We start from the raw sequence: 13,012 nt of genomic DNA, 5'->3' as shown, positions 1-13,012 counted from the left end.
GACTGGAAAAAGTCAGTTTCCATTCCAATCCCAAAGAATATTCAAACTACTGCACAATTTTACTCATCTCATGTGCTAGCAAAGTAATGCTCAAAATCCTTCAAGCGAGGCTTCAATAGTATAAGAACTGAGAACTTCCAGATGTCCAACCTGGATTTAGAAAAGGCGGAGGAACCAGAGATCAAATTGCCAACATCTACCGGATCATCAAAAAAGCAAGAGAATTCCAGAAAAACATCTACTTCTGTTTCATTGGCTAAGCTAAAGCCTTTGATTGTGTGGAACCCAACAAACTGAAAAATTCTTGAAATGATGGTAATACCAGACCACTTTACCTGTCTTCTGGGAAATCTGTATGCAGGTCAAGAAGCAGTGGTTAGAAATGGACATGGAACATTGGACTGGTTCCAAATTAGGAAAGTAGTACGTCAAGGCTGTATATTGTCACCCTGCTTATTTAATTTCTATGCAGAGCAAATGATGTGAAATGCTGGGTTGATGATGCATAAGCTGGAATCAAGATTGCCAGGAGAAATACCAAAAACCTCAGATATGCAGATGAAAATACCCTCATGGAAGAAAGTAAAGAGGAACTGAAGAGCCTCTTGATGAAAATGAAAGAGGAGAGTGAAAAAGTTGGCTTAAAACTCAACATTCCATAAACGAAGATCATGGCATCCAGTCCCATTACTTCATGGCAAATAGATGGGGAAACAATGGAAACAGTGACAGACATTATTTTCTTGGGCTCCAAAATCACCGCAGGTGGTGACTGAAGCCACAAAATTAAAAGATGCTTGCTCCTTGGAAGAAAAGCTATGACCACCCTTAGAGAGCATATTAAAAAACAGAAACATTATTTTGCTGACAAAGGTCCATCTAGTCAAAGCTATGGTTGTGCCATAGTTTTGGTTATATATGGATGTGAGAGTTGGACTATAAAGAAAGCTGAGTGCCAAAAAATTGTTGCTTTTGAACTGTGGTGTTGGAGAAGACTCTTGAGAGTCCCTTGGACTGCAAGATCCAACCACATTGGAAGGACTGATGCTGAAGCTGAAACTCCAATACTTTGACCACCTGATTCAAAGAGCTGACTCATTAGAAAAGACCCTGATGTTGGGAAAGATTGAGGGCAGGAGGAAAAGGGGATAATAGAGGATAAGATGGTTGCACGGCATCACCTACTCAATGGACATGAGTTTGAGCAAGCTCTAGGAGTTGGTGATGGACAGAGAAGCATGATGTGCTGCAATTCATGGGGTTGCAAAGAGTCAGACATGACTGAGCAACTGAAATCAACAACTAATGGCACATGCATACTACTGGTGACTTTGTTCTTAATCTTATGAATGAATCTTTGCCACTTTCTGAATAAAACAATGTTAAATCTTTCCATAATCTATATCTGAGAAGCATTCCTGTAAAATTCAATGTATAGTAAAACCATGCAAAAATTCTTTATGCTTCTATGTAAAATGGAGCAATATGGTAGGCTTAGATATATAGGAAAAGGTTTTTAACAATCTTGGATGAAAAGTTGTGAATGATACAGGTTTTTTCTTCCTCCTGTGGGATTGTCACATAATTGCAGAATGTTTAAAATGTGTGACTCAAAACCACTAAATGCTAGTGACAAGAAGAAAATACCCTCTTACATATTTATGAACTGGAAACAGTAATGTTTCCACCAAGAAACACTGACCTGGATGTTTTGTGAAAAAACGGAAACTTTGTGGATGAAATTTTTATGCTATTTCAACTCTGCCTTAAAATTTATCTAGAAAGTCTAGATGAACCTTGATTAAGAATTTCCCTGTTCCGCTGTTTGGGTCTTATTTTACAGGATTCTCTTTTCTATCCTTTGTCTGTGGGTATCAAGCCAACCAATTGGGGGAGTCAGTTCCTTCATCCTTTAGAAGTCCGTTATGTCTAAAAGTAGTGCTGATAAATCATAACATAACATTTATTTCCCCTTGCTGTCAATGCCTGTTATTAAAATGCTTTCTGGCTTTACACTGCATAATTCTATGTCATCTTTCTGTATATGTTATTCACCAAAGCCTGTTGACATAGACTTCTGACTCATTGCCTTGTTATGATCAACCTACATAGGATTTAGACATTTTAGTACCAGGTTGTAACTTTTAATTTGTGTAGGTGCCTTTGCTAGATACTTCCCTGCTCTCTGATTCTTTCACTGAGTTCATGAATGTTCCACTGGGTCTCCAAGAAAGTGAAAGTGAAAGTAACTCAGTTATGTCCAACTCTTTGTGACCTCATGGACTACACAGTCTATGGAATTCTCCAGTCCAGAATACTGGAGTGGGCAGCTGTTCCCTTCTCCAGGAAATTTTCCCAAGCCAGGGATTGAACCCAGGTCTCCTGCATTGCAAGCAGATTCTTTACCAGCTGAGCCACAAGGGAAGCCCCAGATCTCCAAAGATCCCCCAAGACCTCTAAGCATCTTCAATGATCTCCAAGGATCTCTAAGAACCTTAACCATTACTGAACGCACTGTATCCTTCTTGCTTTGCTTCAGTACTATAAGTCCTATTTTCTCACCATTCCTGGCCTAAAACACAAAATACCAGGAGGAGGCAAAAACAATGAGAAAACATGGAAGGAAAGACATTGAATAAAAGACTCATCAATACCATAAGCATATCATCAATACTATAAGCATATAGCAAATTGTCTATATGCCTTATATGCCTATGGTATTGATGATTATTTTAGTCCATGTCTTACTTCTTAGAAAGCAATAAGCATGGCTCAGATGGTAAGGAATCTGCCTACAATGCAGAAGACCTGGGTTTGATCCCAGATTTGGGAAGATCCCTTTGAGAAGGGAATGGCTACCCACTCCAGTATTCATGCCTGGAGAATTCCATGGACAGAGGAGCCTGGCAGGCTACAGTCCATGGGGTCGTGAAGAGTGTGATAGGAATGAGCGACTAACACTTTCACTTTAACTTTCAAGGCAACTTGAGCATGGTTATCTCTCAGTGTGCTTTCTTTTCTTCCATCACCTTATAACCCCAATTTATAATTCAATGCCATGAAGGTAGGGATTTTGTTTTCTTGTCTATGTGTACTCTTGATTCCCCCAATTTTATCCCACATCTGAACCACAGAAGATGTTCAATAAACATTTGCTGGTTAATGAATGAATGAATGAATGGCATCATCACATGAAGAGTAGCAGTAGTAAAAGGTAGTTTGTGTGAAAGTGTGAAGTTTCAAACCAAATAATTCAATAACCTGAACATTGGTCTTAATTAAAATGGCTAATTCAAATTAGTTAACTTACTTTGAAAGTCTTTAAAAATAGAATAACATATTCTGGTAACAAATACTTTTATCACTGGTAGCAGTGTTTATTAGTCATATATATATATATATGTATATATGGGCTTCCTAGGTGACTCAGTGATAAAGAATCCACCTGCCTATGCAGAAGACACAGAAGACCTGGGTTCTGTCCCTGTTGGAAGGTCCCCTAGAGGAGGGAATGGAAATGTACTCCAGTACATTCTCCAGCCTGGAGAATCCCATGGACAGAGGGGCCTAGTGGGAGACAGTTCACTGGGGTCACAGAAGAGTCGGATACAACTTGGTGACTTAAACAACAACAACAAATATATATGTGTACACACACACACATATATATGTATATGTATATATATATATATATATATAGTTATGCTCCTATTTTAAAGAATTTTATTTAAACTTTAAATTGTAAATTTTAAAGGAGTGTCATTACTACTCATATTTAAGTCCTGGGCAGCAATAAAAATCACTCATAGTTTAACATTCCAACTTGAGGAATTTCCAGTTGTTTATCAATGATTAATTCACTTTAAAAATTACAGGAATATTATCTTCTCTTTGAACCTCAAGGCAAGTTGCATTGCTATATTTAAATCACTTCAATCAAACAAGTGTCACTCTCCTAGACTTGGCATACTTTAAATGATATAACATGATACATTAATATATAAGAATATTCTAAACTATTTGGTCTTATTCTTAAAAACAGTAAATAAAATTCCCATGTAAAACATGAAAGTGAAAGTGAAAGTCACTCATTCCTGTCTGACTCTTTGTGTCCCCATGGATTATACAGTCCATGGGATTCTCCAGGCGAGAATACTGGAGTGGGTAGCCTTTCCCTACTCTAGGGGATCTTCCCAACCTGATGAAAAACCTATTTGCTTCAAATTTTGAAGTGATTTGAAAAATCACGAGGTAGAACTTTCAATATTGAGATGGGTTTCTGAATCACACAGCTCTTTTGATGTATACACAGAAGAAAAAGTAAAGATTTCTCTTTTAGCATTCAGTACTACAACCTGAAAATAATGAGTTAATAATTTTTGGTCTCATAGTGAACTAGGGAATTCAGATTATTCCTTTTTACAGAAACCATCTGTAAGTAAGAGGCAAAAGATGGCAGCAGTGAGTCATTCCAAGATGGAACATGACCCAGCATGGTTTTTATTTTTCAATATTTTCAAATTGTGCACTTACTAATATCCTGAAGTACCCATTATGTTAGAAGAACAGAGATCACCCACCCTTTAAGAAGCCTATAGGAACTGCCTATGGGTAATTTCCAAGGTGTACAGTTAGTGACCAGGGTTTGCTATTGCTTATCTCAAAAACAACTAAAAAAATTGTAGAAAATTATGCTTCTAACTTGGACCTATATATTCAAAAAAGACGCATATATTTTCTGTGGATGATATCTACACACTTATCTCAGATTTAATCCAAAGTGTAACTGACCTACCCTCCAAGTTTGCATGCCCTCCAAGACTTTTGGATTCAAATAGTACACAGATGCAAAAAGGCACAGTTTAAATTTCCCCCATAAATCTGACCAAAGCTATGGTGAAAACAAAGAACATCCTTTAAAATACAATGTGGCCTAATGGATACAGTGCCGCTAATTTGTCTTGTACCAAATACTCCACAGTAATCGAACTGCCTTTCTGAGACCTGAAATAAAAAATATAGTTCAACATCTGCTGAAAATGGCCCTGCAGTGTCCTCCCTCAGAGGAGTCCGAAGTATTTTAACACAGAGCTGGCTTTAAGCTTGGAGCCAGGCTGGAGGACCACTTTGGCCCGTGGGGCCAAACTTAGGTATATCTATGCCTGCCCTACCCTGAGGTAGGAGAGTTAAAAATGAACATTTGCACTGTTGTCAAAGGGCCTTGCTTAACATGCTGCCCCATTCATTTGTTTCTATTTATTTAACCTGTTTAAAGGACATCCCTGGTGACTCAGGGCTAAAGAATCTGCCTGCCAATACAGGGGATGTGGATTCCATCCCTGGGTCTGGAAGATCCCCTGGAGGAGGAGATGGCAACCCACTCTAGTATCCTTGCCTGAGAAATCCCATGGCCAGAGAAGCCTGGCGGGCTACAGTCCATGGGGCCGCAAAAGAGTCTGATGAAATTGACCATGGCAAACCTGTTTAAACTTTCCTCCTTTGCTGTTACCTCAAGTTATATTAACTTCCTCCAAAGAATACTAGAGAATAGCCCGGGATAAATATTCAGGCCATTTAACTTTGTTGGATGATCTCTTTTGCCACAAAAGAGCAATTCTTTCTGAGAATCACAAGCCCCTCAAAGCCCTCTGCTGACGATTTCCTGGACGGCTCATGCCTGTCTGTGTCTGGGGAACCAGCGCGGAGGAGGGGGAGAGTGGAGAAGCTCATAACCACCGTCAACCTGGGATCCGCAGGGTCAGGGATGGTGCGCTGTGGCATTATTAGGAAGCGCGCTTGCCCTGGTCCCCGGGCACGGTGCGCTGTGCCTGTCTTGTCTTGTAATTGCAATAGGGCTGAGTCCAGTCATGACTTTTGAAAGTGAGGACGCAGGTGAAGGCCCAGAGGACCTCCTGGGCACAAGTCAAGGGTCTTGTTTTCTAACAAGACTCACTGTTCACTGCGGTGATTTCTACTGGCTGCATTTCACAGCAAGAGAGGCAGAGAGAAGCCCCCGAGGAGTCCATCAGCTGTCAAACCAGGAGGTGACAGAAGAAGCGGGAAAGGACGAGAACGATGCAGGGGGTATAGGGAAACTTTGGGGGAAGCAACGGGTAAGGGTTTTCATCTCCGACTGGGAGGTGGCGGGGCGGGGGGCTAGGAGGAGGAAGACGAGGTGGCCGAAGTGCCGAAGTTGGAAGAAAGAAGCGGGGGAGCTGACGGAAGAGGAGGGAGGAGGGGAGTTTAGCATTGCGATCTATTCAAGTTCCAGACTAGGCAAGTCTCTCTCGCAGGAAGTTAGATACATTCCAGGGTCCAAATCAAAGGGATTTCATTTAAGGACAAAGTCTCTCCACCCGCGAACAGCATGTTTCATCGAAGCACTGGAAGTGACGGGAAGATGGGACAGACGCCGTGGGGAGCTCAGAGGTGGCTGTCCTGGCGATGTTTGCTCTAGAACCACAGGATTGGAGAGACTCCATCTCCACCCAGCTCAGGCACAGTCAGCCTGCCGCCGGCCCCAACGCACACACCTGCTCCCTTAGGACCCCTTCCATCCCCGCTCTTTGTTTTGCACGCTGACATCTGCCACACAAGAAATTGTCAGCATGTTGCACATACATGAAGGAACCGGCCCTCTGAGCATCGGTCCAACCCAGGGTTCCAGGCCTTCCTCGAGTCCCTTCCAGCTTTCGCCGGGTTCGCGAGCATCCACCCATCTGAGGGCCGGGGTGTGCGTTCCCAAGGATGCTCGGCCGTCTCCCAACCCGCGGCCTCCTCCCCTCTCCCCCGCTGCTGCCGCGAAAACCAGAAGTGGAATGCGCACGGCAAAGCGCGGCGCTCCGGCGGCAGCACTGGGCATGCTCGGCACCCGGGGCAGGTTCGGGCGGCGGGGCGGACGCTGCCTCACGAGCCGGGCGCCCGAGCCGGCCGCGGAGGCATAGGTGGAGGCTGAGGCTGCCGCGCGCCGCGGGAGGAGCCTCGCCCTCGGCGGCGGCGGCGGCGGCACAGGTGGCGCGGGCCGCGCGCGGGGCGCAGCACGGGAGCGCTCGGCGCCGGGCGCCGCGGCGGCCCCAGGCTCGCGCCCGCGGCGGCAACCGGCCGAGCGGAGCGGCGGGCGCGGCGGCGGCTGCGGCTCTCCCGGCCCGGCCGGCGGCGCCCGGAGCCCGCAGGAGCCCGCAGCAGCCCCCGGGAGCCCGCAGGAGCCCCGAGCCCGCGGAGCCCGCGGAGCCGGGCAGGGGGCGCTGCGCGCGCTGCGCTCGGAGGGGCCGCCGGGCCGGGCGCCGCGCACTCGCGTCGGGGAGCCGCCTCTCCCCCGCGGCGCTCGCCCCTGCTCCCCGCTGGCATCACTTGTCCCGCGGCCGCGCTCAGACAACAAAAGCGGAAGATGCTGCAGTTGAGCAAGGTCAGGACCTTGCCCTGAAGCCGGGCGGCGGCGCGCACGCCTCTCCCCGGACTGAGGAGCTGTCGCTGGCGGCGGGTGCATGTTCGCGAGAAGGCAATCCGGCGCCGCGCCGTTCGGTGAGTTGCCTTGGCCGGGCGACTGGGGCCAGGCGCATCCCGCTCGGCGTCGTGCTCCTCCTCGCCGCCGGTGGGGGTTGTTCCTCGGCGGCTCCTGGCCGGGGGAGGACGGCGATCGCGCCGGGTCCCCTCGCTCGGAAGACGGCCGAGCCTGGAACGGGGGGTCGGGGTTAGTGCCTTTCTCGGAGCGATTACCGAGTGGTTTCTCTGCGTGCTCCCCTCCCCGCCACCCATCTCCCCCGGAGGAGGCGTATATAGGGCAACACCAACAATACTGCTCCCCGCCACCCTCCCGAACCTACCCGTGGCATTCATGACGTCCCTAATATACGGGAGAAGACGGGTGGGGGTGGGGAGGACTCCCCTCCAATCTTTTGCCCTTATGTTCAATGTCATTACAATGTTTGGCTAAAACAAAATGGAAATACTTAGTCATATGCGTCCATGGCTGTTTCTCCCGTCTCCCGCTGCTTGCCAGACCCAGAGCCCCTTGGGTCTATATTTAGCTGTTTCAGAGGCAGCGTTTTCAGCTCGATTCCCAGGTTTCGGGGGCTTCTGCGTCCTGACAATAGATAGCGAAGCTCCGGGAAGCGCCGCCTGAAACCCAGGTTCGGAACGCTGTGCATGTGGGTGGGAGGCTGCGAGGCGATATTTGGGTGATCGGTAATTAATGGCCGAAAGCACAGATGCTTTCCTTGTTCGCCGACCTTCCTCTCATTCTGGTGTGTAATGTATTTCCATCGATGGCTGCGCAGCTGGTTCCAGCCACTACGTTCAGAATTAAGTCGCTAGAGAGGCAGTGCAGCCTCCCTGGTCTGTGTGGTAGGAAAACAGTCTGAGAGGTTTTGGGGTGTGTGTGTGGTTTCCACCATGAATAGTTACTTCTGAAAATGCCTAAAGTTGTGTTTTCCCTGCAGATGTTGGGGATAGGGAAGAGTGTGAGGGAAAAGAGGGGCACATTGTTATTCCTCGGTTGGTCCTCCCCTCCCCCCGAACTGATTTGGTTCGCTTCGGCTCTGAAAGATGTTTTTAACATTCATGCCTGATGTTACCAAGAGGATATGTTGGTTTAGAGAAGCGTTGCCTCCTAACCATGGTATCAGGCCTGATCTGTATCTCTTTTCACTTTTGGGAACTAGGTGACGAATATTTGAGATGCTTGCAATTTTCTGCAACGACTTAAATAGGGAGGTGCTCAAACTACCTAAGAGTTACCTCATTGTGCACCCTTCGCATCAGCAGCTTTTAACTACCATCAGCTACTTAGGGTAGTTCAGTTCTTCTCTTCGCTGTTAGTACTTCACCTGCAGGACTAAGAGGCTTTAGAGCTGCGCCACTTTTAAAATCCCATGGAAAAAGTGGTGGATATGACTCACATCGAATTACAGGAGTGCACCTGTTTCTGGTTTGGGGAGCTGGCTCTATAAGAAGTATGACAGATAAGGGCAGACATCCTCTAATATGGACTCGATCCTCTAAAGCACCGTGAAATCTCTTTGCCACATGCAGGATCCATTTTTAATGTTTTGGGGAGAGCATTCAGTGGCATTCTCACTGGTCTGTAGGTTTCATGATCTCAGGGTATGAATGAAAATGATTGCATTTGGGGTTAGATGCTGAAATTTAGGAGACCTGTGATTACACAGCTAACATATCTCAGCATCACAGAAAGACTAGCAAGATCTTTGTGACTCCAGTGTGTTTGTGTGTGTGTGTGTGTTTTTAACCAATATTGCTTTAGTTTCACCTTATTCACATTCAGAAAACTTTCCAAGAGCACTTAAAGCACACTCTTGTGCTTGTTGCATTGTTTTCATATCAAATTTCTTGCAAAATGAAGCAGTCGATGGAGTACACATTCATGTCTCTCCTTTCACTTTCCTTTTGAATCTTGTTTTTCAGCTTTAAACATGATTCCTAAAGGACTAGTAGAGATGACTCTGTGCTTCCGTGTGTTCACAGAGAGCAGCTTATGGGTGTGGGTAAAACTGCATGTATTGGATGCCGGAGTCTTATGTTATATTGTGGGTTGCAAATGATAGTACTTGATTGAATGGCAATTGTAGGGAGTAGAGGAGGTCGTTGCTCTAATAAAATTGTCATAGCCTTGTGGAAAAGAGTTATTTAATTTGGTGTATGTTTGCGTCGTTGTGGAGCTTAATCATTGGAGATGTCACTGATGTTTTCATTGTTTGAAATAATAGTCACGCACTGTCAAATTACAGTATTTCCAGCAACTTCACGTCGTTCACAATTAGAATACAAGCCGGTTTCTTTTTCTGTCACTGAAATAATTCATCAGAGAGAAAAATGGAATTCTGATGACATTAGTTGAAATTGTGATTTATAATTTTGTTAAATCGCTTCTCAGGATAGTCTCACATGATGGCCTTTACAATTAAAAATGAAGTTGTAGTATTCTCAAATATAACATTACTTTTGGCATACAAGTGAATACTAAGGACTTCTGACAATGTTGTAGAACTTGGCAGTTTCTGTTGTACTTTTCAAAGTTCTCTTTTATACGGTATGCGTTTATGTGAAATTGTTGAATTCTCCAGAGTAGTTTCATCAGGTTGTTTTTATGTAAGAAAATACTAAAGTTACATTTAAAATAATTTATTATAATTTGTTTCTCCATAAAGTGAGATATGGTTTGTCTGGCTCACTATATCTGGTTGTAACAAGTTAGTTGAACTAAAACAGGAACTGTTGCCATTTTTAACTGCCAAAAGTGTTTTTGTTTTTCTTTTTCTGATGATTTACCCTAGAAGATATGAGTACTCACCTACAGTTGTTTCTCTGTGTTACCTTTATTTTAATTTATTTAGTGGGGGATTGGTTATGCTAGGATTTTTAAATAGACACTTGAAAGTGTTTATTTTTGTAAAGATTTTTATTTTTATTAGTAAAAGATGACATATAGTTGAGAGTACCTAACTTCAATACCTATAGTTCAGAAGACCAGCAGGTCTTTTTAAATCTAGCACTTCCATCCAAGGTGTAGTACAATGGGTCTTTGCTGGCTGAAACACACCTTCAAGACAAATTCTTCAGCTGATATCCATGATAGTTTTCGCGACAAATTCTTCAGTTGGTGTCCATGATGATTTTCATAACAAATTCTTCAGTTGCTATCCATGATGGTTTTCATGGCCCATATTGCGAAGGTATTCTTAGGACTGTGGTACTTTGATAGCTTTATGATAAGGAACATATGGATTTGAGTGAGAATAGTTCCTTATACTTGTTGCTGGCTTCAAGTTTATTGTATTATATGTCAAATCAATAGCTTTTATATTAATATAAAATATTAAGCATATCATAGATAAAGAACTTCTATTACATTCTGTGCCAGTCTAGCTTACTGATTAATAAACTGCTTGGTTGGCTTTAATGAACCCAATTATATTCATAAACACTACCTCCAGCCCAGGAAACTCACAGAAATGTTTTATCATACTGTGCTTTAGGTCCATGAAAAATGTTAAGACTCATAACAAAAACGCATAGTTTTGATACCTACAGTTGTTTATCTTTTGATTACATAGCAGCTGAGTGCAATTTCAAGCTCTGTATCATGGTTAATTGATTTGTAGGAAGTCTTAGCTCTATTAGGATATTGAAGTTATACTCTGTATCAATTAATTTTTGGCAAATTGCAAATAATGACTAAATAAGTGAAACAATGCTCCCTAGAAGCTTTCCATCTTAGGCAAATATTCACCTGTGTCCCTTGGTAAGATTCTTGAATAGTTATCTGTGAAATGTATTACATATATTGAAACTTATTATTCCATTAATTGTTGTCTCAGATCAGAAATATATTTCTAGAGAAGAGGTTGGGTTTTGCCCTATAACAGATACACACATTTCATATTTTAATATATCTATGTATGATATTAGAATATTTATCATAGTATAATGCTCTTTTGGATTCTGCTTTGAATAGGTGCAAAGGTGAGAGCACTGGTTTTGGAGGGATCCCAGCTCTGTCTCTGTTAAGCTGCGTGTCCTTGGCCATTTATGTGATTCTCAATTTTTAGCTTAGTTTTTCAACTGTAAAATGGGTCCTATACATAAGTATATACTACATTAAATAATTAAACAAGCGAAATAACTGAGTCATGAGAATGAAATGTCCAGCATGGGGAATATAATTAGTAATAATATATAATATCTTTGTATGTTTTACTTTAAAAGGAGTAAAATAAGACAAGAAATCTCAAAGAGCTAGTCTCAGGGTGAAATAAGTGTGTAAGTGGCTTATAAATATTTTGTATAAATATAAAAGATAAGTATCTCCATATTAAAATGAGTAGTTATATATTATGTATTTATAACACATAATACATTTATGTAATTTTATATAATTTTCATATAGTATTATGTACATTTATTATGTAATAATACAATTATATATTGTGATATAAAAGCCATGACCCTCTCTAACAAAATCTGTTAGATATGTTCTCCCTCTACTACTTTTGTATTATTGCTTTATTATGTAGATTTGTGTTTAAAATAGAAGTTTTCTACTCTACAATATGCCAGTTCTTTACATATCAAAATATATAATGGTTAAGCTAAAAGAGAAGCAAGTGATATCCCCTAGCACCATTACTTAAAAAGATTCCAATCTTAATTTAATTTAAAAAGATTCTCAGTCAGAAATTGCAGAATTTTGACACTCTGTTAACATTATCCTATTCACTTGATTAAAATCAAATTTTCTACAAAGATTAACATTGTACCAGGAATATTGTAGATAGTTTAATAAGTGTCGCTCTCTGCAGGTCAAATATTAAGCATGCTCTGTTTAGAACCACAGAGCGTAAATCCCATCATAACATCACTGTGACAAAGAAATGGAAACATAAATGGCTAAATTTGTTACACAAAAGGAAGACCCACCCAACCTCCAATTACAGTCACGTTCTTGGGGGGCTGGGGAGAGTGTGTGTCCACTGGTACCTTTTTGATGATAAATGGACATTTTCCCTTGTCCTTGCACTCTTGGTTGCTTTAGTGAAGGTTTGAACTCCTGTGGGTTTGATTCTGTCCAGCTCCTGTGAGGTAGAACGGATACCTTCAACATAATCCTTATGATAATAACACTTGGGTGAATCTTAGAATTTGTTACAGAATGTGACCTGTGTAATAGGAGACTAAATCATCTTCAGTCAGAGAAACATTTTGACAAAAAATGTAGGTGTTTGTGTTCAAATTTATGTATTGTTGTGGGAACTGCCAATTATAAGTTACCAGAGTGAAATTCATGTTATCATAAAAGACCTTTCTGGTTTTTGGATCAAAGTAAGTGGGTGAGCCAATTATGTTTGGTTAAGGTACTCTAAGTATCAAAATTTGTATGAATTTTGAATGATATGGAATGTATTAAAATGGGATATTTAATTTTCAGCATTAGATGGTGGGGAACAGTTAATTCTGTCATTGAAATTAGTTATTACATTTATCCTTCACAGGTGAG

General features: G+C 42.4%; 1 protein-coding gene across 4 annotated transcripts in view; it reads left to right on the top strand.

Moving 5' to 3' along the window:
- The first annotated feature begins 7,069 nt into the window (after positions 1 to 7,069).
- CTNND2 (catenin delta 2) overlaps positions 7,070 to 13,012 on the top strand; it is a 1,048,486-nt gene continuing 1,042,543 nt past the window's right edge. For 2 of the 4 annotated variants that reach the window (XM_070476493.1, XM_070476491.1), the window contains exon 1: positions 7,400 to 7,521. In XM_070476493.1, the coding sequence (XP_070332594.1) occupies positions 7,485 to 7,521 (37 nt within the window). In that variant the 5' untranslated portion in view covers positions 7,400 to 7,484. Of the gene's footprint in view, positions 7,522 to 13,012 lie in introns of all 4 variants that reach the window. The other 2 variants (XM_070476489.1, XM_070476490.1) reach the window with 2 other exon arrangements.

This window comes from Odocoileus virginianus, chromosome 14 (assembly GCF_023699985.2).
Source record: "Odocoileus virginianus isolate 20LAN1187 ecotype Illinois chromosome 14, Ovbor_1.2, whole genome shotgun sequence".
Taxonomy (NCBI): domain Eukaryota; kingdom Metazoa; phylum Chordata; class Mammalia; order Artiodactyla; family Cervidae; genus Odocoileus; species Odocoileus virginianus.
This window is presented reverse-complemented; position numbering and strand designations above follow the sequence as displayed.